Source organism: Brachycentrus maculatus, unplaced genomic scaffold (assembly GCF_059751285.1).
Source record: "Brachycentrus maculatus isolate JH-2025_06_01 unplaced genomic scaffold, ASM5975128v1 h1tg000144l, whole genome shotgun sequence".
Classification (NCBI taxonomy): Eukaryota; Metazoa; Arthropoda; class Insecta; order Trichoptera; family Brachycentridae; genus Brachycentrus; species Brachycentrus maculatus.
Window position 1 is genome coordinate 2,637,035 of NW_028280897.1, and position 11,988 is coordinate 2,649,022.

An 11,988-nucleotide genomic window follows, 5' to 3' on the forward strand; every position below is an offset into this window, starting at 1 on the left:
AATGTATGAAGAGCTTAATGCAAGAATATGTTTAGTCACAACAATGGATTTGGAAAATTGTTTGGTCGAGAAAATGGCATTAAAAATATCAACTTCTAATAAAAAATGAAATTCATAACATTATTTTGAGATTTTAGAAATTAATAAAGCAATGTACGGAAGTGAAGTGTACGGAAGATTGAATATAGTCTCTCAGACGAATATGCGGCAAAACGTTGTATGATAGATGTTCGAATGGTGATATAAAGCAAGAATGCGAGGCTGAGAGAAGTATCATCGATAAAATTAAGAATTAATGAAATTAAGAAAGGTGTGTTGAGATGGTTTAGACATGTGGAATGTATGAATGAAGAAAGGATAGTTTAAAGAAATTTATGAGGCAAATTTGGTTGGTAATAGAAACAGAGGAAGAACGAGGAAAACTTGATCAAACGTCAACGTCATGATCAAGTATTTCAAATACTTGAAAGTGATCCGGTCAGGGGTCGATATGAAACCAGTAAACAAAAAATCTCGGTGAATGGTTTAATACTACTAACATTTAATTTTACATTACTAACATATTTTAATTTTTAATTTTTTTAAACTTTCACTTTATCCTTTTTATACTGTGGTTTTATCTGATTGTCAAATATATTATTCTCAATTTTATTAATATTTAAAGCATTTACTTTGTGGTTGGTAAACAATTGTTTGCATGCTGTGGTAGTGATTGTCCTGACGAAGAGACGGGTACGTCTCGTAACCGGTAGACATAAAAGTCTCGGTGAATAGTTATATATTAATATTACTAACATTTTCAAAAAAAAAATAAGTCAAATATGTTCTACTTCTTTATTCGAGAATCTTGGTTTCATGAAGTAAGCGATCAAGTTAACACAGATTCAATCCGTCGAAGAGCCATATACACTATCTGAGTGAGTGAGATTATATTCTATCTCTGTTAGAGTGCGGAAGGGGTCAAAGAAATATCAAATCGAGCTTTGATTTCTTTCTCAAATTTTTCTCTTAAAATTTCACTTTTCTCATTATTTTCCGCGATAATTTAATTACAAATTTAAATGGAGCTTAATCAAGGCGCTTTAATTATTTGAAACCACAGATGTTCTGACTTTTAAATTAATTTCTTTCGTACAATTCGTTTTTGTGAGATCGTTTTATTTTGCTTTTAAAAGTCATAAGCGCATGGCAGGGTTGTGTATTTTGAACGTAGAACTACGTCATGCGCTGCCCTCGATACGTGACAGTTCAGAGGGTGAAATGAAAATTCCGACTAGTACGAAAAATGCCAACCAAATTTTCCGACAGCTTTTTGACGAAAACAGATAAAAATAACCTTTTATATCACCATTATCGCGCTACAGTGATGACTCAAAGAACGAATGACTCGCACAACGAACACTGCTTACAATGAACTTTGTGTTCGTCTATTATGAGATTCGCACAACGAATTGTATTGTATTTCATCTTGCCCCTAGTACGATGAAACTGAATGTTTTTTGGCGGTGAACGTTTTTAATGAATTTTATTATATTACCTACATAAATATCTCATATATGCATATAAAAATAAGACAGTGAAAAAAAAGTTAACTTAGTATGTCCACGTTTGTCTACTGTGCCAGAGGTCTCGGGTTGCAGTCCCAGAGGGTTTAAAATAAATATAAGTGATTTTTAATCTATTTTTTTTGGAATTAAAATGTTTGTTTTAAAATCACTATAAATATTTCGTTATAACTTAATTATAATGTCTACCGATTTCGAGGCTAACCGCTTCTTTATCAAGACTGATTAATACTAAAACACTATCTACTTAAGTAGGTGAGGCAAAGGAGTTTGGGTAGGTCTCAAGTGGCTTTATTTTTTGTGTATTAATTGATTCGACAATCACCTTGTGGTAATATCCATCCATTTTTAATTTAAGTTTTGCTTAAGAAATACCACTATTTCTTAAAATCATTTTCCCCATACAGTGTTTGAAAATGATGCGGAATGCATCGAGACACGTGTCACTATGCATTTTAAGAAATAGTGGTATTTAGGAAGTAAAGCTTAAATTAAAAATGTATTCATTTGATCACATAATGACTGCCAAATCAATCAATAAAAAGTGTTTTTTTTCAAATTTAATATTACCTAATGTTAAATTAGTTGGTTCGACCCTCGACTCGGAGACAGAATGATAATTTGGTTTTAATTTTGGTGGAATGGTTGCCCATGCCTGATATAGATAATATTGTATATAGTTCACAGTTTTGTTTAAGTACGAGGTAGCGAAGGGTTAAATGTCATTCGTTGGCAGTCGTATATAAGAATTATTAATTTTATTTATCGACGCTAATTTCTGCAAACCGCGTTCTCTTACACGCAGGTGGCTCTGAATATTAGAACTCGAATTTTGGAAAGTATTGGCCGCAATCTTTGCACGAATCTATGGTTTATTTGATAATATTCCATGATATGTGTGAAATTTTAGACCGGATCGACCCTTTTAAATAACGCGCTTTGGTTTCCTATTCAAACATCGAGTCATTAATTGTGTCACCTAAGTTTGCATAATTGTAATATTGTAAAAAAAAAACTTTAAGGGTAGACCAACTAACATATATAATTACATAGAATTACCAGTTATTTTAAGTCCACTTCCGTAGTGTAATCAGCTACCTTACTAGAGGTCCTGGGTTCGAATCCCGGAGGGGGGGGGGTCAAAAAAATATTAGTAATTTTTCCATTCTAATATTTATTAAATATAATCCTAGACTGGTATCTGAAGGGGAAGTCTGATCACCTTTTTTTCATGTGTTAACGATCAAAATAATACATGATGCAGTGCCCTATGCACCATTGGGTGCAAGTGAGGGTTTGAATGAAAGAATTGAGTTATTTTAATCACAATATCTTTAAGTGTGTCTAAATCCTTGTTCACACATCTCAGTTTCTGCACTAAGGAGCTATTTTAAACATGGTTTAAGAAGCATATGGAATTCTAGATATTTACATGACTTATGACGGGTCATAGGCTGGTTTAGAGATAACTTTACATCCGTGTAACATTCACCATTTTACCATGACTGACAACCACACAAATAAAAATTTTGGAACTCATACATATTTCACAAGTCTCACGAAATTTTATATTTATGTTCATCCTAAGGAGTCATCTATGATTGGTTTGAGAAAGCTTTTACCATTTGAAGAAGCGATAGCAGATGAGATTACGTGTATGTTAAATAATCCAATGATCTTGCATGTGTCTAAAAAAAGGGTGTCATTGAAATACAAGCTCCTTTCTTCTTGTGATCTTTGATTTAACCCTTTCGATACGATTTTTTTATTATTTTCATAATTCATGTTATATTTATAGCACAGAATATTTATTGCTAATTTAGTTTGACGAGAAAACAAATATTTAAATAAATGATGATATTTATATTGATTATGTCAAAATAATAATTGAGACATATTATCCCAGTAGTATTAGTTAGTGGGTCGTATGCGTCCCAACAGTATTTTACGATATCAAAATAGCGGAGCATATAAAATATATGTTGCACTCATAAAACTCATAAAAACTATTGCTGTACACTAAATACGTAAAATAAAATTATAAAAAGCTTACTTGGCAATTCCGAGCACAGCACATATAAAAACACAGTTAGTAATAAGCGTGACACGTGTCTACTGTTTGTCAGCAACATCTAGACTGACCAAATTTTTTAGAAAATAAAAAAATAGACAGCAACAAAGCAGACAGACAAGTTTGGACTTTTTATGAGCCTACGACCGTACAGTACTAAAATCCCAGATTCCAATGAATTTTTGGGAATGTAAGCATTATTTTTCAATGGGATTTATTTTAGTAATCAATTTTTGGTAGGCATTATTTTTTTTTTTAGTAATTATTAGAAATTCTCTGGGACAATATGCCCCTACAGTATTGAAAGGGTTAAGTAAGTTTTTTATTTGGTAGAGACCGTTTTAATTTGAAACATCGATCGTCCTCGAGTTAATATTTTATGAAAATTCCACTGTATTTATTTATTTAAACTTCATGTTCAGAAAACAAATATGTACATTGGCGGGCTTATTGCTAAAAAGTAATATCTTCCATCCAACCAAAATCAGACTAGTGATATTGGTCAAAACGTTTGATGTAGCTGTAGTGTAGCTGTAGCTGTAGATGTAGCTGTTTGCAATCAGAGGGTAGATAGTGCTTGAACATAAGAAATAATCAATTTAATTTTTTTTACAACATTTTGTCCAAATATTCCAAGAATTTGAGTAGTGAGGTTGTCAATAATGGGTAGAATTGGTGAATGTTACACGTGTGTAAAGTGATCACTTAAACCAGTCTATGACGGTCGTCAGCCCCATAAATGCCCAGACTTCCATATTCTTCTTCATCTTTGATGAAATGTCAAAAAAAATATTTTTTTAAATTTTTTTTTTTGTGGTTTGTGTAGTTATTAACTACACAAATATTTCAATTTATTTATATTTCTGTGAGCCTGAGCGGCTCATTATTAGAAATAGGTATCAAATTGTGGTAGAGTGACTTAAGAGTCCGCGACACTAACCACGGGACCGCAACCCGACATAATAATGAAGATATTATTTTAATGAACTTTATATTATATTGAATATTTATGGAAATTACATATTGGTGATAATAAGGAAGGCGACCGAAAAATGGTGTTTAGGGTAGGAGGCAGAGGGAAAAGTTTAGGGATGAGGTTTAATGGACAGTTAGGATTCTAATGATAGATAGAAGTGTCTCAGACGTTTCTTAAAAGTTATCAGAGAAGGTACATTTTTTACAAGGAGAGGAAATTAATTCCACTTAATAAGTTATCCAAAATTACTATTCTCACGGTGATATAAGACTTTATAGTTGAATGTTTTAGAATTTAATAAACCCTGATGATGACAAGGTTCTTGTCGAAACCGGTAGGTTAAAGTGTAATTATAATAAAAAAGTGTTTAAAAAAAGTTATTTAATTTTATAAAGTTTATAAAATGAGCCACAAAGTATTTGAGAAAAACATTCAAGAAATATATAGTTTTTTTTAATTATATGCCTGCTCTTTGTTATTGTATTTTTGTATGATTTTTTTATTATTCCAGAATCTTGCGCATCGCCACTGGGAGTCGAATCGGGAGAAATTGGTGACCAGTCTCTCACAGCTTCTTCATCTTATGTTTCTAACGTTGGACCACACACTGCCAGGTACTATGATGACGCATTTATTTTATACACTTAGGGCGTTTGTGCAATACACGGACTTTTACCGTCCGGCACGTCAGTAAGCATATAAAACGGATGATTGGCTTAGATTGGCTTGTGCTTTTGTCCATCTTTCTTCGGATCGGTGCGTGAACACGTTGCGCGTAAATTCGATCAAGCTAACCGGACTGCCGGACGGTGAAATTCCGTGTAGTGCATAAGCGGTTTTAGACGTGATTGCCGGAATTTTATTTGAGCATTTTTGTGATATTTGGATGTCGACAACGTTAAAAGATAACATTCAAAATACTATTCAAATATTGAGAAAACGAAATTTCGAATTCAATCGCAAAGTAAGCATTGATTGTAACATTAAGTTCTTACAACCGGATCTGATACAGAAACGTCTAGGCTTCCTGACAGACTTCTCTTGCAAAGCAATTTTATTTCATCAACTAAGTCTAAGAAAGCTTCATATTTCACTAGATTATCCCTTCTGTTCCCAACACAGATTCAAGTAAAAACGTTTTGAATTACTTAGAAGAAACAAAAATCCACTTAATGTGTACAATATTATTATTTTCATTTTATTATTCGGGTTAGCAACAGCAGCATTTGTAAAACAGAACATTAAAAGATATACATAAAACAAGCCAATTATAGTTGACCACAGAGAAATTAAGATTAGTACAAAGTATTTAGTGTAGATCTAGCAAATGAACACGTATTTATGAGAGAAAATGTGCATGTGTGAAGTGTGTGTGTATGTGTGAGATGTTGATACTAGTAGGACATACATACAATGCAGAGAAGCATAGTTTTTAAAGATCCTAAGAGGACAATATGCTCACCATTCGACTTTAAACACAGATTTTCCGTAAATTGAAAATGTCAACTTGGCTAAAACATGAGTTGTACACAGTAGCCATTCGAAACATAGGTGAACTCCGTACATAATTAGTTCGAAGGACAAGTCGGCTGTCCAAACTTAAAACACAGTAAGGGACTTTTTTTGTAGTACGTTTTTTTTTGCATTTTTGAACTAAGTAGAATCTACTTATTCCAAAAATGTTAATAAAAACGTACTTCAAAAAGTGTTACTTACTGTGTTTTGAGTTTGGACAGCCGAAGTACTCTGAATAAAGATTGTACAGGTACTCTGAATAATAAGCAAGGTAAATAATAAATGCAATTCCCATCTAAAAAAAGGTTGACGTTTTCTATTTCTATTGAGTATCATGATTGTTCCCAGGCTGAACAAAGAGCACCTGGGGGGCGGCTGGTGCCCCAAGGGCCAGGTGGAGGAGGGCAGTCGCGAGTACATCGAGGTGGCCTTCGGCGGCCCGCGGCTGGTCACGGCCGTGGCCACGCAGGGCCGGCACGGCGGCGGCCGGGGCGTGGAGTACGCCGAGGAGTACACCATCGAGTACTGGCGCAGCTCCATCGGCCAGTGGCGCACCTACCACCGCTGGGACGGGAAGATGGTGAGTTTTTTTATTTATTTATTGTAACTGCAGACAGTTGGTAGAATTCCATATTGAATCGTTGGGTAATATATCCGAAATATTGTTTGATAATATCCTAAGAAGACGAAACGCGTATTCAGATATACATAAATAAATGTAGAATTCAATCCAACAAAAACCTTGTTTTATTTTGGATAAATTACCCAACAATTCAAGATGGTGAGTACCGGGCCCTTTGAATAACCAACTAATTTACTTAATATGTTAATAAATTATCTGGTCAAATTGTAAGCTAAAATAATAAATGTATTAATTTTAAATCAAACGCAGATTTTTTGAGTCTACTTAGTTGTATTTTACTAACAAAAAACACATTAAAAATTGTATTTATATACATCCCCCATTAGCTACTGTTGTCTCCCATAAATTATTGCTGCACGTGTTAAAACTGTCACTTAGAATTGTATAGCTACATAAGGACCGTAGTCCATTTGATCTTCACTTTCGTTTGATTATGCCCTAATAAGGCGAAACAATTGTCACAGTATAAATTTTTATTTATAAAATACAACTTGGTAGACTCAAAAAATCTGTGTTTGATTTAAAATTAATACATAAATCAAAATGGAGTTCTGCAAATTAAACGCCAAATCAATAAATAAAATAAAAAAAATAAAAATGTTATTTTCTGGCGTTTCTCATGTATGCGATTATAATCCAGGATTCGGACCTCACATAAGTACTAATAAAAGAGTTTCTGCTCAAAGAAAAAGCTGCTTTTCATCTCACCAAAATATGTCTCTAGTGAAGTCTAGTGATTCAAGAACAATGTTTCAAAATTGATTCATATATATTGAACTTCCAAGAAGAGTAGTGTGGTTGTCAATAATGGGTAGAATTGGTGAATGTTATATGTGTGTAAAAGGATCACTTAAACCAGCCTATGACGGTCGTCAGCCCCGTAAATGCCCAGACTTCCATATTCTTCTTCATCTTTGATGAGATGTCAAAAAAAACTAATTTACCTTTCATAACCTTACCTAACCTAACTTAAACTTAACCTTACCTAACCTAACCTAACTAATTAACAATCTCATTTTATTATTCTCAAGGTATTTTTAACTGGCCATCACGCTGCTTCCCCGTAGAGGTAGGCAGAGAGAATAGAATGCCACACAACTCTGTCATTCTAAACATTCTTTTTATACCCCTTTGTCTTATCATTGACAAAGGGGTATAAAAAATTGCATTTCGGATTGCACATAAAGATTTTTTTTTATTATTCCATACAACTTTTGGCCCTCGTATAAATCTCAAGCCTCGGCGGCTTGAGATTTAAACATTTTGTTAAAAAACTAACTAAGCACCGTGTCTTTGCAAACATTCTTCGCCTCTTCCACGTTCATACATCTCTTCATACAAACCCGCCGATTATTTCAACTCTTTCAAGTATTTGGCATACCTGATGGTGCCAAGTTTTTTTCTGTCTTCCTCTGCTCCTTTTTCCTACATTCGAATGGTATTTTTAAACATTGAGTTACAACTGTGTGATTTTTTTAATTTAGGTTGCATTTATTATTTCTTCTTCAAACCTTTCATTTTTACCTCACTCATTTGATCCACGTGTCCAAAATCATTATTAATTTTATTGATAATACTTATCTCAGCATTGCATTATTTCCTAATTTCGCCATTCGAATATCAATTATACGTCGTTTTGCTACACATCCTGCTTCTGCCAACTCCATGCTTTATTACCATACATTGGGTATAGGGTATTGGGCCTAGATTCAAAAAAAAATATGATCTTTAAACTAAATGAGAATGCTATTTCTAATGGTCTTTTAAGTTATGTTACGTTCATAATTATTTTCATTTTTTAACATGTCTTTATATATTTTTACATTCTTTAATTTTTTATAAATAAAAAACAATCGATTTCCAAATATTTTCTAGAAATATTAACTGCAAAACTAAATTAACTGCATGTTTGGAATCTAGGCCAAAAATCTTATTTTAAAGGTATTGTAATATAACATTCTCCTTATCATTCGTGGTTCACTTTGTTTTAAAGTTTTAAGTGGTATTAAAAATGTTTTAAGTGGTATTACACCAAGTGAACGATGAATGATATGGAGAGTTTTTCTAAATCACATTTTCATATGGTGTACGGAGTGCCTGGAAGTTTTTGGTATCGTAAGGGAAGGGTAATTAACTATAAACTAACTATGAGTATTTCAATGTTTTAGAATTAGTACATAAACCCTAAGGATAACAAGGTTAAGACCAATAAAGAGTGGTTAAAACAAAGTTGTTTTATTTTATAAAGTTTTTTATAAACATTCAAGAAAAGATAAGGAGAGTATTCCAAAATCATTTACTCTGCATATAACTAGTCCAAATGGTTACAGGTCTTCACCGGCAACTCGGATACTCTGAGCGTGGTCCAGCACAGCTTCACGCCACCGGTCCACGCTACCAACATCCGACTTTTCCCTTACAGCTTACGTCTCAGGACTATCTGCCTCAGGCTGGAGTATTACGGTTGCGACGATGACGGTAAGATTACACTTATTTTCATTATATTCTACTTTAGACGACAAAAGTTGAAAGGGTATCAAAACTGAGAAAATCGCGTATATTGAAAAACGTATCTTGAAGAAAAACCTTTTCAGGAGTGGTAGAATACATTAGCCTGATCAGACAAAAATGTGAAATGAACGCTTGTAGTATTCTGGTAATGCAATGCTTACTGTAAATCCCAACAAATGTCACTATTTTTTGAAAAACAAATTGATATAATCGAATCGGATACATTAATTATGATACAATGGTTTTTAAAAAAATTCAATAACTTTCACATTATTAAAAAATTAGGTTTTAAAAATTAATACAAATCTACATATGTCATCAAAATATATGAATATAAATGTACATGAAGCCAATGCAATGGACTTTCAAGTACTGAAATAGGTGATATTTATGCGAAATGTGAGAGAGTGGAAACGATTCATCGACTCTTTCCTTCGTAAAAGTCGAATTCTGAAATTCTGTTGAATTCTGAAAAGGGGAAGCGTTTCACGTTTTTGTTTGATCTAGGTCAATTTGCCCAAAAAGTTTCACTTCAACAAATAAACGTTTAAATACCTTTTTACCTTTCTTTGTCTTTGAAGTCAGGGTGTCTCATAGACCGCTACATTAGAACCACGTTTCAGACGGCGTGGTCAGCTACTCAGCTCCTCCGAGTTCTGCGGATCTGGGAGACCACACTGACCGGGAATACGACGGGATGGGCGGGGAAGGGGGTTTGGGACGTCTCACAGACGGGCAAGTAGGAGCCGACTTCTTCCTGATCGACATTGGCTATGCTAGAGGTAAGATGTACTCCTCAGTAGCGCTATATGTATATATTCCTGTACTGCCATAGCGTGCGTCCCTATATACAATCTGCGCCCATTGCTGCAATTTCAATATCTTATGTACTTGCGATTTTCTTATACCTGAATGTGTATGTATGTTTGTTTTGATCATATTGACATATATGCAAACGATGAGTTGGTTTGATGCTGTATCGATATCTAAATCTACTCATTCTACGCTTTATTTAATGACCTAACGTCCAAGTGATTTTTATATCTATCTAACGGCTTATCCATCACCGCTTATCACGTTCTTACTTAGGCTCTAACTTTGAATTTTAAAGCCTCTTCCTATTGGTGAGTGATTTTACTGTTTTTGTTTAAAGTTACTACAATTTCATGTAATTCACGGTGAAAATAGTAGGCAAAACACTCGCTGTAGCATTCTACTTCAAACCGATCCGGATCATATTTAATAAATATTTTTCAAACTGTAGCTTTATTTTTAAAAAATCTTAAGAATTAAGGCAGTGTTAAATTGGCAAAACTGATATGAATAGTTTGTGGTAGTTAAAAAACATCTCCGCGATTCGATATTTTCGAGATAACGAGAAAAAATTGCATCTTTCGTTGTTACGAATAAAGTTGTTGATGGTCGGGTTCGTTCAAACACAATAATAAATGTAACTTACAAAACACGTGATACCTAAGTTGTTTATATATCACGTCTGACTTGTACGTTGTAGAACAAAGCATGCATGTGCGACACTTAGATAGTGTCGCTAAAAATCAAAAGAATAAGATTTTTATTGCTTTGTATCGTTTTATATACGTCGCTGTCTTGCTCCACTCCCGTGACGTCGGAATGCATATCTCTCTTTCTCCTTCTCTCTACGTTATATCTTTCTTCGCTCTCATGAAACGAAGTATGCTTCAAAAGCGTGACTCGTCCTTGAAATTTCACTCTCAATTATTGTCCAATTATCAATTATTGAATTGCTGTCTAAGAGTTTCACCTAAAAAGTAGGAAACTTTTAAATTCGAGGTACGCAACATCGACGGTTCGCATAATCGAAACAAATTATATTTTTTATCACAGGAGACCAGCAGCGGTGAAGGTGTTAATGTCCGTTCTTCCATCCCGTTTGTTTTCTTTTATTTGAATTATTAGACCCTTAAATTCGTTCATTTGCAGGCAGTGGATGGGTGGCGTGGAGGAATTCGTCGTTTTCTTCTGATTATTTCGAAATCACTTTCAATTTCGACGGAATCCGGAACATGACTCAAGTGGACCTTTACACCAATAACTACTACAGTCGAAATGTGCAGGTAATTTATTTCGACGTATATTACAAACGTTTTAATATCCAAAATCATACTCTTTAATTTTAACACTAAGCTTTTTAACTTACCTTCTATGACAGGTTGTAAGCCTTTTTAATACCCTGACATCCATATCCATCTTGAATTGTCTATTTTTAGGTATCAGTAAAAAGTTTTTTTAATTTTTTTTTAATTGATAAGTCATTATGTGGTTATTAATATCTATCCATTTTTCAATCATAGTCTACATGGCAAATACCACTACGTTTTAAATTCTGTGTTTTGTTTTGATAAATTTGGCATCATTTTAATCAAGTTTTAAGAAATCAAGTTTCCTTTGCACTTTTTAAAATCGCTGTTTTAATTATATAATCAACTCTCTAAAATTACTAAAATGCGTTTAATATACATAGCTGAACTTCGTTATCTGACGAATAATTTGACCGGATTTTTTACGTTATATCCGAAGTTCGTTAAGTAGAGGTCCGTTAAATGCAATGTCGTGCAAAGAGTTTTTAATTTAGAGTAGACAGTCAGGGTTGGGTAAGGGTAAGGCACCAGTCGTTTTTCTATACGGAACGCGAGTTATCCATGGTAGGCATTATTTTCTGTCTACA

The 11,988-nt window shown here is 33.7% G+C and overlaps 1 protein-coding gene across 1 annotated transcript in view; it reads left to right on the top strand.

Annotated features, from left to right (window-relative positions):
* LOC148308910 (discoidin domain-containing receptor tyrosine kinase B-like) overlaps window positions 1-11,164 on the top strand; it is a 30,273-nt gene extending 19,109 nt beyond the window's left edge. Inside the window, exons 2-6 of the mRNA XM_088260955.1 lie at window positions 5,124-5,226; window positions 6,476-6,707; window positions 9,101-9,248; window positions 9,905-10,063; window positions 11,148-11,164. Of these exons, the coding sequence (XP_088117081.1) occupies window positions 5,124-5,226; window positions 6,476-6,707; window positions 9,101-9,248; window positions 9,905-10,063; window positions 11,148-11,164 (659 nt within the window). The remainder of the gene's footprint in view (window positions 1-5,123; window positions 5,227-6,475; window positions 6,708-9,100; window positions 9,249-9,904; window positions 10,064-11,147) is intronic.
* The last annotated feature ends 824 nt before the right edge of the window (window positions 11,165-11,988 follow it).